Raw genomic sequence first — 15,618 nt, 5'->3', positions numbered from 1 at the left:
CGGGGGTTACATGAGAACAGACAGAGAGATACAAGGCATCAAGGGTTCTCAGGGTCCCTCATCCCTTTCAGTATCCTCCTACCTCCTATAGAGGGAAGAAGGCGAGAAAGCAGGGCAAGGAAGGAGGGGGGGAGAAAGAGGGAAGAAGGAAGAGAGAAAAGAGAGAGAAAAAACACAGGGACAATACTGACTCGTTCTTCCCAGCAGGTCGAGCTCGTGAGGCAACGTTGTGCGATGGTCTTCGCAGGAGCAGACCGTAGAGAAGGTGAGGTGAGGGGGGTGGAGATGGGGGAAGAAGGTGGAAGATATAGAAACAGAAGAATGAAGGAACAAGACTTGCTGTCGCCAAGAGAGTATATATATATATGAATATACAGAGGACGATGCGAGAGAGAGAAGAAGAAGTGATTGTCCAAGAGGTAAAAGAAGAAGAAGAAGGAAAGAGAGATGAGAAAAATAAGAATAAAGATAAAAGGTATGGACAACTACAAAGATGGTGGTCTTGTGAGTTGGTTTGCCGTGCAAGTTTTGTTGCTCTGATAGGGAAACGGGGAATGAGGGTAGCAAGAGAGGCGAGGAGCGGCAAAGGTTATGTACTCCATTGCTTTCTCGACAGGTATACACAGACACACACACACACTCTCTCTCTCTCTCTCTCTACAGACATCTTCCGTCTCGGGCTGGGCAGCGATGAGAGAGATACTAGGAGAGGAAGAGAGATAGAGGAGACTGAGGAGGAGAGAGAGTACATCCGATCAAGTACCGTGATGTACAGGTCGACGCAAGAGGTGGGCGAAACTGGGCCGTGCTGGGCCGTGACATGCTGCAGCGGGCCTACGAGGTACATCAGGTACATCGGGAGGTATACGATGGATGTACTTTTTAGTAGCGCTTTCTCGTACATTTGTATCTTTTTTTTTTTTTTTTTTTTTTTTTGCCCTTCTTCTCTCCCTCTACTCTCTCTCTCTCCCCTCTACTCTCTTGTAAGTTACCGCGGGTTTACGAGAGCCGAAACAGAAGGGGAAAGAATATCGTAAAGATGAAGATTAAGAGTAAGAAGAAAGACTTGTCTGTGTACTAGCTATGTATGCACTCATCATCACCCTCTACCTATCGCGTCCTGTTACGATATCCCGTTCGACCATGACCTTGTAGGCTATCTCTCTCTCTCTCTCTCTCTCTCTCTCTCTCTTCCTCTCTTCCCGTGTCCATCATACAGAGTTACGTACCTCTCGTAACGAGTAATAGATGTCCGTATCCTACATGATACTTTGCCAAAAGTCAATGATAGTGGGCAGTAGCAGTACGAGTACATATACCGAGCGGTACTACTATCCTGTACCATCTCATCACATATCCTTGCCCGATCTCATCTCTTCAATCCACAGATACACAGATACACAGATACACCTTGCGTAATACCGCGCCTACGGAATACCTACCTTGTACAGATCCGTACTCTCTCGCATGGAGGGGGGAGCAGCCCCTCCGCCTACGCGTACCGTGCTCTGTCACTGATACTCCGTCAGCTCCACTATGGAGAAGGAAGACTTTAGAGAGAGAGAGAGAGAGAGAGAGGGAGAGAGGGAGAGAGAGAGTAATAATAATTAATTAGTTAGTTAATTAATTAATTAATTAGTTCAATGGATTATTATTTTTTAAGAAAAAAAAGAGGCCATATGACTCCCACCTCCGTACTCGGTGATGTTTCGTCCTAGAATGAACGCATCGCTCCCGTCAACTCCAGTCTCATGGCCACCAGGTCGGTCAAGACAATGGTCAAAGTCTACGGCATATACCTGCCCAGAGGGGAGAAGGCCGGGTTGGAGAGACCTCATGGTAAGGCGTCGATGTTTTGTCTTCTTCCTGCTTTCTCTTCTTTTTGTTTATCATCATTATTCTTGTCATGATTGCTACCATCATAATTCTCCTTCTCAGCAAAACTTCATCGTTTCACAATAGTCACATCTCAACCATCGGCATCTGTATCACGGATAGATGCTCTCTCACCAACGACCATCACGGTCTAGCTCTCCTCCTCCTCCTCCTTCTTCTCTCTCAACCCCATCTGCCCCTCCCCGGAGCAGCGATGAGCTCGTCTTGCGTCGAGACCGGGTGGGAGAGCAGCGACGGGTCTGTCTGTGCGATGGATACCACTCCGTAAAACCGATATAATATGGAGGAGAGACCTGCTGCGGGGACCCTCTGCCTACCACGGACGAGTAGAGAGGGAGAGGAGAATCGGCTGGCTGGGGGGGGACCGCTGGGTTGCTACGGAGTTTGATGGAACCTCTCCAGCCAGTGGTTTGCCGACCGTCTGACCGCCTTGTTCCTGTCGTTTCAGCCGTCAACTGACAATGTCATTCCTCCACATGCTACCGAGTTACCACCCGTCGCTCGTAGGCTCCTGCCAGTAATAAGACGGTTATTCCATTTTTTTTCCATTTTATCTTGATTTTTTTTAAATCTTTTTTTTATTCTTTAATCTTTTTTATTCTTTATTCGGTTAGTACCACACCAAGATGCGCCATCCAGTCCTCCTTCTCACCTGCCGATGCGGTGCTCCTCTCTCTGTCTCTCTCTCTCTCTCTCTCTTGTGACTTGCTAGCGGTAGTGATATCTCGGCCGGCTTCCCATCCCTATGGCTACTAGTAGACGGGGCTTTGACATGTCTGATATCGTCGGAGGGCAGGCCACGAAGAGTCGTAATCATCTGTACAACATCTCTGCCGCCACCTCTCTGTGGCTGTACTGCATCAGCTATTGAGTGGTGGCACGAGCTGTACATTGTGCATCGTGGTAATACTAGGGTAATGCTACTTCTTGCTATATATCAATACTACTACTTACTACTTTACTAATACTGCTTACTACTACTCACTACGTACTGCGTACTACTACTACCACCACCGACTATTACTGAATCGTGCTACTACTACTATCACGACTACTACTACTACTACGACTACTACTTACTACTACTACTTACTACTACTACTACTTACTACTACTACTGACTACTACTACTGACTACTACTGCTGACTACTACTGCTGACTACTACTACTGACTACTACTGCTGACTACTACTACTTACTACTACCACCACCACCACCTATTACTACTACTGCTTACTAGGGTACTCCTACCAGAACCCAATAGTATCCATCTCCTCTCTCGTCAACTGATACAAGCATCAAGTGAATCTAAAATGTCATGCCACAAAAAGCAAAAGAGGGAAGACGAAAAGAAAAAAGAAAAGAAAAAAGGTACATCCGTCCCGAGACCATCACTCTTCCAACCCCTGTGATGTTTATAAAAAGAATACAATGACTTTTTTTTTTTTTTAAAAAAAAAAAAAAAGTCTGAAGCCATCAGCCATCAATAAATCCCGGTGCTCCGTAATGTCCGTTGCCTGGTGGGCGGTCAGTGGAGAAGGTTTGAGGCTTGGGTTGGGCAGAGATTTCGACCCCTTTGGGTCTCTCTACCTAAATTGCCCGCGGCGGCGGCGGGGGGGCTTAGTCGGTACCTACAGTCAGGTCATCGCAGGCCGCCGATATCACTGGCCAGCGGCTGCTGGCTACTGTCTGCTGGGCCTGCCTTCTACTGGCTACCGTCCACTGGCTACCGTCTACTGGCTGCTGTCCAGTCTACTGACCTACGCTACAGCGTATCCTCCCCCTCCTTTCCGTATTCCCCGTGAGCTATCACTGGCGGGCGTCGATTCGCAAGTCGCTCGAGTCCATCACCTGCTTCTTCAGGTGTTTCCGATAAACCCAACGATGCTGTGTCCAAGGGTTCTAATAGGATCGAGAGGCATGGCAGTCTCTGTGCATCCGTAGTACGGGTACGGGTACGGGTACGTACGGGTATTGACGATGACGATGCTACTTACTACTACCGCTACCACCACCACCACCACCACCACCACCACTACTACTACTGCTCACTGCTGCTACTGCTGCTACTGCTGCTACTAGACTCGACTAGCAACTAGTAGCACGGATAATGCGTCTCAGGCTTGCCTCGTGGGAGAGAGAAAAGAAACCCAAGGATGGCAGGGAAACGACGCCATCGACGGGACCGACGCGGGCCGTATCCGTTAGTTCCCAGGAGAGGGCCCCCCCTTCCCGGTCCCCACCAACCCGACGGCCAAAACCAAGAGGTATGTGATGCCAGCTCTGGGCCTATCACCCTCAAGGTATCACCATCCATCATAGCCGTCCGCCGTGCCCTCGTAAGGATCAGAGAGAGTCGGGCAGTGTGGTAGACACGGTCAACCTGGATAGCTCTAGATTAACTCACGATACGAGTAAGAAGTTTTATATTTTTCATATTTTTTATATCATTTTTTTTAAGAAAAAAAGAATGAAGGAAAAACCCTCTCAGGTAATTATTACCAGTATTACCTACCACCCATCATCAGTGGATTGTCATATTGCTACCACCATGGCACCATCACACCCCTCCCACCTGATCTCCCCCCCCATATCAGTCCATGACGACTGCGATACGAAGGTGTGGGGAGGAGAGAGGGCTCTACTTCTAGAACGTCCCTTTGGAGCCGAGAATGAAAGTCTCCCAAGGTCGAGAGAGGTCTCTCTGGTTGATCAGCTCTCACCACAAAAGATACTTGATTCTTTCGACGTCAGATTTATTCTCTGAAATGAAGATTAGAAGGAAAAAAATTAGGATTTTTTTTTTAATTTTTAATAGAAAATCTTATCAAGCAAAAGAAGAAGAAAAAGAAAATCCCCCGATGTCCGGTTTCTTGCCCTTTTCCCTCCAAGCTCACCAACATGGCACACCACCAAAACGAGAAGAAGACGAAAAAAAAAGCCGTCCCTCACCATTCTGTTACCCGTAAACGGATCCCCAACTTCTCGGCTGACTTGGGGGAGTGTGCTGCGGTCTCGTGTGCGGGTGGCACTGACAGAGAGAGAGAGAGGGGAGCAGTCATCCGTCCTCGTCCTGGCCTGCTGAGCCGGAACGCAGAGATGAATGCATTGCTTCACCCCCAACCCCCAACCCCCAATTCCCATTCCTATTCACATTCCCATTTTTTCCCCTCTTCCTTTCCTTGGCTTCTCTTCCTCTGCTCTGGTGGTTAGAATGGTTGCGTTGCTGCTGTGACACACACACACACACACACACACCCCTTTGGTACGCCCTCCAATGAAGTCATCACGACCCCTGCTCAAGGGTCGCATATCAGCCGGCCTACTGCTCCGTAATAGATCATTGATACTCTCTAACCCGCCTACGAGCATTATTACACATCAGTACAATGTGTATGTATTGTCTGATTCATTCGACTTCCTCGCCTCTCATTCGATTGCATTATTATACCATACCACTATACGTTGGGCAGCAAGACTTTTTGCCAGGCTCGGGAGCAGAATCTCGTCACCGCCCTTCATCATGATTATTAAGATCGCCGCCCGTCCTCTTTTCTCTTTCCCCCTTCCCTCTCCTCCCTCTCTCTCCTTCGCGAGTGATACCTTTTCTTTTCTTGTAACACATGTACGGAAGTACATGTACGCACGTTCCGCATCAGTCATCACACGCGCACACGCACACGCACACGCACACACGCACACACAACAAAATGCATACGCATACGCATACACATACGCACACGCACAATGCGGCTTTTAACTTCCGTGATAGTATTAATAGTGCCTGGTACATGGCCATTCTACCTACTGGTAGTACATGTATAATGCACTAGCAGTACATATGATACAGGTACCGATGGCGAGTGAGTTATGCATCTCTGGTCAAGAAGAGATAGAGTATCAGAACATAATTAGAGAAGAGAAAAATAGTGATGATGATAAAAAAGGAAAGATGCTCCGTACCTGGCGTTGAGTGCCTCGTCCTGATCCCCCCTCCTTTTGCTACCCAATCAACCCTATATGGAGACCTGTGAAGCCAGAGATGGAAGGCCATGAGACGCGCCAATCTTCTCTCTCTGGCAGCCTTGCGTCAGGAACGTCATGTTACATTCAACTATATTCGACTATGCTCATACATTTCCCTCTCTTCTTTTCTTCTTCTTCTCCTTCTTTAATCAATTGAATCTTTTATTTTATTTTTATTTTTTTAATCTTTTCAAGAAAAAAAAATTCTAGATGGCAGGACCTGTAATCAATCGGCGGCTCTTCCTCCTACTTTCCCCGTGTCCCTCGTAAAGAATCAATATGATCATGATGATGGATGGCCAATCTTGCAAGCTGATCCTTGACAGCTCCCAGCGTCCACTCATACTCGGCCCTCTTACCGAGAATACCATAATCTTCTGCATGGCATGTACGCACCTCCTACCTACTGATAACCTACCCATTATTACCCTCCAAACCCCCCCCCCTTCCTCCTCAACCTTCCATTCTAATCATTCTATCCTGACGTCTGATCCTGCTACCCCGTGATAATATTACTAAACCTCCGACTCTGGCAGAATTCGTACCCACAAATCCACAGTCCCACCCCGAGGGTCACTACCCGCATACTCCGTACCCCGTATACAGATGACTTACTCCGTAGCCTGACATGGCGGTCAAGCAGGAGAGAACGGATGTGATGATGCTACGAAGTAGATACCCGTCGCGCACCTGTCCCCGTAAATAGCTCTGATACCACGCGAGGAGAGGAGAAGGAAGACAATCTTCATACGTGTCACAGAATGCAAGGGAAACCGGGCCAGGTGGAAAATGAGTCATTCCTCTCCCGGTTTCGCAAAACTCACTTATACACACCGCACAACAGCACAACAGCACAAACAGCACAAACAGCACAAACAGCACAAACAGCACAAACAGCACAACCGCACAACCGCACAACCGCACAACCGTACATGTCATGTAGAGATTACTACGATGCACCATGTGCCTGCCATGCCGTCTTCCATGTGGCTTCTAGCCGAGGCAGGAACAGGAAAGCAGCATGAACAATTTGAAACATGACTTTCTCTCTCTTTCTCTCTCTCCATCGATAGCACCGTCATCGACCGTGATTCGTATTTTCCAACCCAGAAGGGAGGGAGAGAGGAGAAGAGTAAGAGGCTACAGGTGGTGAGAGGATTACACCGTTCTCCGCTTGGGCACCGTCGTCGTCTCATTCACCATTCTAACTCGTCGAGACGTACGGGAAGATTACTGTATACCATCATAGCAAAAACGTGAAACATCATGGCCCCCTACGCTCGCAACGTCCAGGAGGCCTCGTTCCCCCCCCCCCTTTCGGGTAGCCACGTACAGATCACATCGGCAGTGATGAGGCCACTGTTGTGAGCGAGAGTCCCCATCCATCAAGTGAGACGGCATGATACCCGAGAGGGCAGATTCGGAATGAGCCATGCTCCTCCCTCTCCATCAGGGGACATGGTAGGTCCGGGAAGCTCCTCCACTCTATTGGTGGTTGAGCAGTCCAGTATATTGGTCCTTCACTCGGGACAGCACATCTCTCATAATCACCGCCTAGCAGTCCGGTTGGCAGCAGTGGTGCTGGTAGTAGTATAGACGTCATCCCATTTGAGATGATACCACAACCGTAGTCTAGCAACATCTAATAATCCATCCTCCCCTTCCGTCCCGTCGTCATATATCCTCTGTAAAAAAACCCTCCAGCGGCATCATGTATGCACTTCAAGTCGTGAAGGCCGGAGGGGGGGGGGGAAGGAAAAATAAATTTAAACAATAACAACAACAACAACAAACACCACGAAAGCGCCAAACATGATTCATCATATCCATTCACCACCCCATTTCCCCTCCAGCGTACCAGCCGCCCTTTCCGACCTCGATGGGTGTGTAACCTTTCAAGAGACTAGTTCGTTTTGATCCCTCCATATATATATATATATATGTGGGGAGAAAAACAAAAAGAAAAAAAAAAGAGAGGGAGGGAAAAAAACAAACGAAAGAAAACCTGCCCCCAGAGTACCGCTCCTTTCGCCAGAACTTGCATCTACTGAGTAGGAAACCCCGCCAGCTGTAGAAGACGCTCACCAGCCTTGATGTTGGCATACTCGTAGACCTTTGACTCGGGAGGAAGGGTACCGTTGGCCGCCCAGAGGTCGATGAGGGGCTGCATGGGCTCGAGCTCCTGCGGCTTGAGCATGTCGAGGGCTGTGGCCGTCAGGAGGAAGTGGCTGAAGCAGCTGTTCAGCTGCTTCTCCAGGTTGAGGTGGTAGAACGGGTCGATGAAGTGCGCCCAGTACAGGTGCGCGTAGACCCGAAACAGCTGTCGGAAGATCATCTGGCACACGTCGACGAACCTGTCGGGGAACCCAGACCTCTTGCCGACCCAGTCGGGGTCGCCGGCGCCCGACTGCTGGGACTGCTGCGCCGCCATCGACGGGCTGAGCGCGTACGATACGCCGGAGTGCTCGGTCGGGAACGTCTTGGTGTCATCAATCTTGCCCGAGATCCACCGCTGCATCAGGGATATGTACTCGAATGCCGGGAGTTCGACGGGTTCGCGTCGGCTGTTGAGCCACGTGAAGGAGTGGTTGCTGCCGGATGGTGTGAGCGGTCACGTACATGGGGGACAAGTCTGGACGTTTCGCCGTGGACACTTACGCTCCCGCAGACATGCGCGGGCAGGTAGTCTGGTTGCAGATGGTGGTGCCGTTCTCTTCCTTGTCGTGGAGAACACGCACGAAGTTCCACAGGTTTCGGAAGTGTTCAACCACTGGACGAGGTTCATCCGTCAGCCACCAGGTTCTTCCCGTCCTCTGCTCACCAGGAGATCCTACCTTGATGCGCAATCCACTCTCCTGGCTCCACCGTCTTCGGCCGGGCACTCAGCGTCATGAAGTTACCCTTGACGATGTGCTTTCCGTAGTTCGAGTTGAGCCAGAGCGGGAGCGGGTTAGGCAGGCGGTAGGAGGCGAGAATGTCGTCGCCCGAGGCGGCTGCCGGGCTCTCCATGCCGATCGTCTGGGCGAGCGAGGGCGAGCTCGGCAAGGGCGGTACCCGCGGCGCAGAGCTAGATGAGGAGAGGCCCGGCTGGTGGTGCGGCTCGGACGGGTTGGTCGACCCGGTGGTTGGCGATGACGCCTGGCTCCTCTGCTGAGCAGGAGGCCGCGACGAGCCACCGCCACGAAACCTAGCATTTCTGGTCAGAATCGGGACATCAGCATCTCGCCATCCACCGCCGAGATCTTCATGACGAAGAGGAAAAGCAAAGCAGAGATCATCGTGGCAAGACGGCCACGTAAACGGCGGCAATCATGTTTCGAGCAGTAGACGTCGGCGGATAGGCAATGCGTGGCAGCGCCGAGTCTCAGGTGAAGCAGATGCCGTGTCGGACGCAGGCAATGTCCAGACGCCGCTGGTCGTCCGCACCATCGTCTGCATCGGCATGCAAGCGTACGCCAGTCTTCTCAACGGACGCCATGGGCACTCGAGAGCGGTCGTTTCGATTACGTCCAACCACCCCTTGCTGGTGCCCGAGAGAATGTGCTCGCCCGTCGCCGTCCAGATGGCCTACGTCGACAGTTCCGCACCCGTCGGTGTTCTCGGGGAAGAGGCCGAAGCATGGCTTCTCGTCGGTGCGAGGTCGGGATGCCATCTCGAGCTCAAGGGCATGTCCAGACCATGAGAGCCACCGAGCAGATGCAGAGTACCCGAGCGCTTGCTCTCGCACATACACATCCGCATTCACGTGCCATCCCTGTCTCCCAGCAGCAGCTCTGCGCCCAGGCTGATATACGTCACCAAGGGTGAGAGGAGTGCCCACGCGACCCAGACCCCGAAGCCTGCGGTGCCAGACATATGCTTGGCGAATGAACCAGCAAGGGATAGTGACAAAACATAAAATTCGAGGTTTCAAGTCCAAAAAAAAAAAAGGCAGAAGAACGAGAGGCTCACATTCCAGAAAATAGATTTGACATTTTGTCTGTGCAGAGATATCCGCGTAGCCTCTTCCCGCAAGGCTTCGGATGTAGAGAGGAGGTGAAGGAAGAAAAGGAAGGAGGGGTGATGATGGTCTCTGGAGCGGCGGTCGCACAATCCGACGAGTCTAGGAATCACAGCCGGAATGAGGGCGGGTGGGAGGTTGACGTCGCCTCTGAGCGAGAGGATGAGAAGCGAGGAATATGAGACGATAGTTGGGCAATGGGCATCAGAGATTGAGGAGAAGGAGAGGAAGGAAAGGTGGTTTTGTCTGCCCCGTCTCCCGTCTGGATCGAGTTGGTGTGTGACCGTGTTCGAGGGGCAGACAGAACCGGTCAACGAGGCTATGGCGGGGTGGGCCGTTTAGGGGCAGGCACTTCACAGGCGCCCTGGATCGTTTCAGGAGCTCTGGTGTTCCCCCTAGCGTGACTCGCGAGTGCCTGGCCCCCCAGGCTCGGTACCTTTCCTCTTACATTACCCGTACCTGGTAGGCATCGATTACTCAACTGCAGGGCCTCTCGGTAACGGCATTCTACTCATCTCATCCGATGGAGGAGACCTCGAAAAGAAGTCGTCCGAAGGCATTGTCCCGTCAGTACTCGTGGGAGGGGGGAGCCGGTCTATCAGGAGGGTACATGCCGTCATTGTAATAATGGTGGAGACCTCTGATGGATGATATCGCTACTACGGCGCGTAGTGCACCGTATAACACCACTGTAATTACTCCGATGCAAGCCCAAAGCTTCTGCCTCTACCTGCTCCATTAGCTGTTGAAAGGATCCCTGCGCCACATAATACCCTGTGGCGCGCCCAGCCTCAGCCTCCCTCGCTGCAGCAGCTGCATTTTGCGGTCGCGCCGCGCGCCAAATTGTGACGAGAAGAGAAAGGCGGATTTCGGGCGGAACTCTTGGTCTTTCTGTGCTTCCTCTCTCTCGCGTGTATCAGCTCAATTGCCATCACGTCCCATCCACCGAGCAGGACGCTTTGCTCGTCTATCGATCCCCTCCGCGCTCCCTTTCTCTCGAAGTTGAAGAAAAAAACAGGGCATCGTATCCAGACAGCAGCGACCGGCATCGCCATGTCCGACTCTGAGGATCCCATCGACCCCATCGACGAGGGAGGCGACGACCTCTTCGGCGACGAGCCTGACGAGGTTGACGAGGCGCCCGCATCTCCCAAAGAGCACGTTCTCGATGACGACGAACTAGCTTCAGACCCGGAGGGTGATGACCAGCATGGCAGATATGACCAGCATGATTACGGAGCGCAAGATGAGGACGAGGTCAGGGAGCGCATGGTAGTCGACGTGACAGCGTACCGTCATCCGGTGCCTAAGCCGACGGATGGAGTGGTAAGTTCTACCTCTCTCCCTCTCTACCCCTCTCTCTCTCCTCGCTTATCTGGAGGAATCATCATATCCCATAACTGACGGGGCGCCTTTCTCTGCAGCTGCGTGTCCTGCGCGTTCCCANCCCCCCCCCCACCCCTCTCTCTCTCCTCGCTTATCTGGAGGAATCATCATATCCCATAACTGACGGGGCGCCTTTCTCTGCAGCTGCGTGTCCTGCGCGTTCCCAAATTCATCCGCCTGCACCCCGAAGAGTATCGCCCCGACAGCTTCGAGCCGTCGGAGCTAGACATTGCCAACGCCAAGCAGGAGCATCCTCAGCAGGTAGTCCGGTTCCGCCGGGACGCCGACACGGGGCGTCTTCACAGCAACGCCAACCTGCTCCGGTGGAGCGACGGGTCGGTGACGGTGTCGGTGGGCGGGGAGCAGTACGAGATCCAGAAGAAGCCCCTGGCGCCCCCGCCGGGCAAGGCCTACAACGAGCTGCAGGACGCGCACTACTACGCCGCGGCTGCCGAGCTGAGCAGCAACATGCTCATGACGGTGGGCCACGTGACGGAGCAGTACAGCGTGCGGCCCAACAAGGACGTGGGCGACGAGGCGCTCAACCGCCTGGCCGACAGCATGGCCCTGGCCAGCAAGATGGCCCAGAACAGCCTCATCATCCGCACCACCGTCGATCCGGAGCTCCAGAAGAAGAAGGCCGAGCAGCTCGAGAAGGAGCGCCTCAAGGCCCAGCGACGCCAGGAGAACGCCCAGGCCCGCCAGGACTTTGGCATGGGCCGGTCCTCCGGCCGCGGCGGCGGCGGTCTCTCCATAGGCGCCCTCGAGGGAGGCGGTCGCCGGAAGAGGGCCGCGCCCGGCGGTCCGAAGCAGCCCAGGAAGCGCCGCCCCGATTACGACTCCGACGACGACCTGCCCCCCGGCGGTGGCGGCCACCAGGAAAAGTACGACCTCGACGACGGCTTCCTGGTCGATAGCGATGAGGAGGAAGAGGAGGAGAGCGGGGCGGGCGACGATGACGACGACGACGACGACGACATGCTGGACGACGAGGCCCCCTCGCGCTCCAAGCGCCAGAGGACGGCTGAGGCTGACGAGGACGGTGACGAGGACGCGTCGGGCGACGACGTGGAAACCGCCCCCGAGGCGGTGTCCAGGAGCCGTCGGCGCAACGTTGTCGACGACGACGACGAATGAGCCTGACCGGCGGCGCGCCTGGGATGGGGGCCTTTCTTGTCATTGTAGCAGTATTCATATTTCAGTCTGGGATTCGAGGCGTAAAACACTGGGACTACGAAGATAGATAATAAATGTCATGGTATTTCGTGGGACGCAGCTCCCGCTCTAGGAGCTGATCGAGCATGATACACTGCTAGTGACGATAGTGACGATACTGCCATCAATCGGATTCGCTCACGCCTTCCGTCAACCACTGTATACATGCTAGAATCAAGGGTTTTCAGGTTAAGCCATGTTCAGTCGTACCCGATGCTTGCAGTCGCATGGCGCGGAGTAGAGCACATGCCCCATCTACCCCAAAGCGGCCAGGAGCGCCTCCCCCCCCCCTTTTCATCAAATTCTGTCACATGCTCCAGTCCGGGGTAGTTGGGGCGGGGGAGTGAGACAATGAAGCAACATACCTTGACGGTACATTTTAGCCGACCTGCCTTTCTCTCTCCCCCCCCCNCCAGTCCGGGGTAGTTGGGGCGGGGGAGTGAGACAATGAAGCAACATACCTTGACGGTACATTTTAGCCGACCTGCCTTTCTCTCTCCCCCCCCCCCCCCCCCCCCCCTCCTCCTCCTCCCCCATACATGTTCTGCAATGGACGGCGTACTGATTCCTATCCAGAAACTTCTCAGCTGGTATACGCGCCGCAATCCCACGGACCTCTGGCTGGAGCTCCTGCAGAATGCAGAGTCGTTTGAGGAGTGGGAAGAGGCAGCTCTGCACCTCGACAGCCTTCTAGGACTGGATCTATGGTATATGCTATACTTGACCCCCCCTATCCCGGTGGGCGCGAGCGGGAGACGGCGACGGACTGACATGGACGGAGACGCCAGGCGCAACAATCCGACTTCGAAAGACTACGACTGGCGCCTGATCACCGACCGGCTCGGCTCTCTCGTGTCCGCGCGCGAGGACGGCAACTTCCAGCAGCTGGTCAACCTGATCCGGTCCGGGCTGGTGCGCAACCTGGGCAGCATCACGGCACCGAAGCTATACAACCGCGCTTTCGCCGGGACAAAGTATCTCATTGAGGAATACATATCCCAGGTGGCCGAGTCGGTCGACGACATCAGCGCCCTCCCCACCGCGAGCGGGGGCCATCATCAGCATTATCATCCCCATCAGCGGCAGCGGCAGCCGCCGGCTCTCCTGGACGGCGGCGGCATCGGCAGCGATAGCGCCCTGACCACTCAGATGAAGCTGGACTTTATACACGACACCAGGCAGGCCTTTGGTCGGAGCACCCTCGTCCTCCAAGGCGGGACCATATTCGGCCTGTGTCACCTGGGCGTCGTGCGCGCCCTATTCCTGCGGGGCCTGCTGCCGCGCATCATCACCGGCACGGCTACGGGCGCCCTGATAGCGGCCCTGGTGGCCATCCACACCGCCAACGAGCTCCCTTCCATCCTTACCGGGGAGGGTATCGACCTGTCCGCCTTTGGACGGAGGGACGGAGATGCCTCGTCGTCGGGCAATCAGATCTCGCGGTGGGATACCCTGATGCGCAGGATCCGCCGATTCTCGCGCGAAGGCTACTTCCTGGACGTGACGGTGCTTGAGGAGTGCGTCAGGGACAACGTGGGCGAGCTGACGTTTGAAGAGGCCTATAATCGTAGCAAGAGGGTCCTGAACATCACCGTCGCCACGAAGAGTCAGGGTGGTGTGCCCACGCTGCTCAACTATCTCACAGCACCCAACGTGGTAGGTCATCTATGCACACACGCACACACACACACATGCACGGAGCACTTTTCTCTCTCTCTTTCTCTCTCTCTCTCTCTCTCTCTGTCCGTGACCAACTCCCTCTCTAACCGTGTTCCACCCGGGGTAGCTCATCTGGACGGCGGCCGTGGCCTCCAACGCATCGTCCCCGACGCTATACGAGGAGGGGAAGGCGACGCTCCTCTGCAAGGACGTGCACGGGCACATCGTCCCGTGGGCGCCGGCCAAGACGGCCGACTTCCACCACTGGACGCAGGCGTCGTACAGCGACCGCGAGTCGCCTCTGCGGCGGATATCCGAGCTGTTCAACGTGAACCACTTCATCGTCAGCCAGGCGCGGCCGTACCTGATACCGTTCCTGCAGTCGGACATGCACGGCCCGTCGGCGCTGGAGACGCGCGGGCGCGCGGCGACGCAGCTGCCGGCCTTCCTCCTCCGCATGGTGGGGCTGGAGGTGCGCCACCGGCTCCGGCAGCTCGACACTCTGCGGCTGCTGCCGGCGAGCATCCGGCGCTTTCTGGTGGACGAGCAGGTGCCGGCGGCGTCGGTGACGCTGGTGCCCGAGGTGACGGCCGCCGACTTTGTGCGCCTGCTCGAGACGCCGACGCGCGAGACGGTCAACTACTGGATCCTCCGCGGGGAGAGGAGCGTCTGGCCGGCCGTCGCGGCCCTGCGTATCCGGTGCGCCGTCGAGAACGAGCTCGACAGGTCGTACCAGGTCGTCAGGAAGCTCAAGGCCGGAGGGTTGCGGAGGAAGAGCAGCATGTCGACGTCTACCGAGGCGGGTATGTCAAGCATGGCAGGCAACTGAGGAGCATCCCCCGCCACCTGGGCGCTGCACAGACGCAATCAGCGGCATAACGATGTAATATATGTCTATTCATCTTTTCACATGATGGGGTTTTTCTTTTCTTTTTTTTGACATGGACCCCATTTTTTTCGCCTGTATTATTATATTGCATGATGAGCAGTGGGACAGGGGAGGTGAAGCACCACGTCGGGAACGATGGTCAACTGACGACATTGCTCACCAGTGGTAGGACACTACAGGGAGACGGATGTATAACATATATCAAAATATATATCAAAGGTTTCTTCCTGTCCGAGGACCAAAAGGTAAGAGCTTCACGATATATAGCATGGGTGAAATAGAAAAGAAGTCTCACCCGAATGAGGTTGAGATTTTTTTATTTATTTATTTTATTAATTTTTTTCTAGTTTCCTAGTAACAAGACAGAACATTTCGTACTTCTCTTCATCCAAAATTCATGCTCTCACCAAGTACGTGTCCATAATAGTAATACTCGTACAGAAAAGAAGAAGGTAAAAAAAAGGGGGTGGTAATATATATATCAAGGGTTGAAACAACAATCATATATATATATATATATATATATGTGTGTGTGTGTGTGTGTGT

At 53.8% G+C, this 15,618-nt stretch overlaps 5 protein-coding genes across 5 annotated transcripts; 2 read left to right on the top strand and 3 right to left on the bottom strand.

The window, feature by feature from the left end:
- Positions 1–38: 38 nt before the first annotated feature.
- Positions 39–856, bottom strand: GMORB2_5692 (uncharacterized protein; the record flags this gene model as incomplete). The annotated part of the gene is made up of 2 exons (XM_035467662.1): positions 39–57; positions 774–856. The coding sequence occupies 2 exons, from the start codon at positions 854–856 to the stop codon at positions 39–41; spliced, it is 102 nt and encodes a 33-aa protein (XP_035322628.1).
- A 7,111-nt stretch (positions 857–7,967) lies between these two features.
- GMORB2_5691 (Mob1/phocein family) lies at positions 7,968–8,932 on the bottom strand (the record flags this gene model as incomplete). The annotated part of the gene is made up of 3 exons (XM_035467661.1): positions 7,968–8,514; positions 8,582–8,693; positions 8,758–8,932. The coding sequence occupies 3 exons, from the start codon at positions 8,930–8,932 to the stop codon at positions 7,968–7,970; spliced, it is 834 nt and encodes a 277-aa protein (XP_035322627.1).
- Positions 8,933–9,287: 355 nt separating this feature from the next.
- On the bottom strand, positions 9,288–9,778 carry GMORB2_5690 (uncharacterized protein; the record flags this gene model as incomplete). The annotated part of the gene is made up of 2 exons (XM_035467660.1): positions 9,288–9,581; positions 9,722–9,778. The coding sequence occupies 2 exons, from the start codon at positions 9,776–9,778 to the stop codon at positions 9,288–9,290; spliced, it is 351 nt and encodes a 116-aa protein (XP_035322626.1).
- A 1,198-nt stretch (positions 9,779–10,976) lies between these two features.
- Positions 10,977–12,446, top strand: GMORB2_5689 (uncharacterized protein; the record flags this gene model as incomplete). Its single annotated transcript, XM_035467659.1, has 2 exons — positions 10,977–11,249; positions 11,454–12,446. The coding sequence occupies 2 exons, from the start codon at positions 10,977–10,979 to the stop codon at positions 12,444–12,446; spliced, it is 1,266 nt and encodes a 421-aa protein (XP_035322625.1).
- Positions 12,447–13,100: 654 nt separating this feature from the next.
- Positions 13,101–15,012, top strand: GMORB2_5688 (TAG lipase / lysophosphatidylethanolamine acyltransferase; the record flags this gene model as incomplete). The annotated part of the gene is made up of 2 exons (XM_035467658.1): positions 13,101–14,180; positions 14,311–15,012. Coding segments are annotated over 2 exons (1,782 nt in total), but the record flags the coding sequence as incomplete, so codon positions are not given.
- Between the last annotated feature and the right edge of the window lie 606 nt (positions 15,013–15,618).

Source organism: Geosmithia morbida, assembly GCF_012550715.1.
Source record: "Geosmithia morbida isolate 1262 chromosome Unknown scaffold_4, whole genome shotgun sequence".
In the NCBI taxonomy this organism is placed as follows: domain Eukaryota; kingdom Fungi; phylum Ascomycota; class Sordariomycetes; order Hypocreales; family Bionectriaceae; genus Geosmithia; species Geosmithia morbida.
Note: the sequence above shows the minus strand (reverse complement) of the source record. Positions and strands in the feature narration are given on the sequence as shown.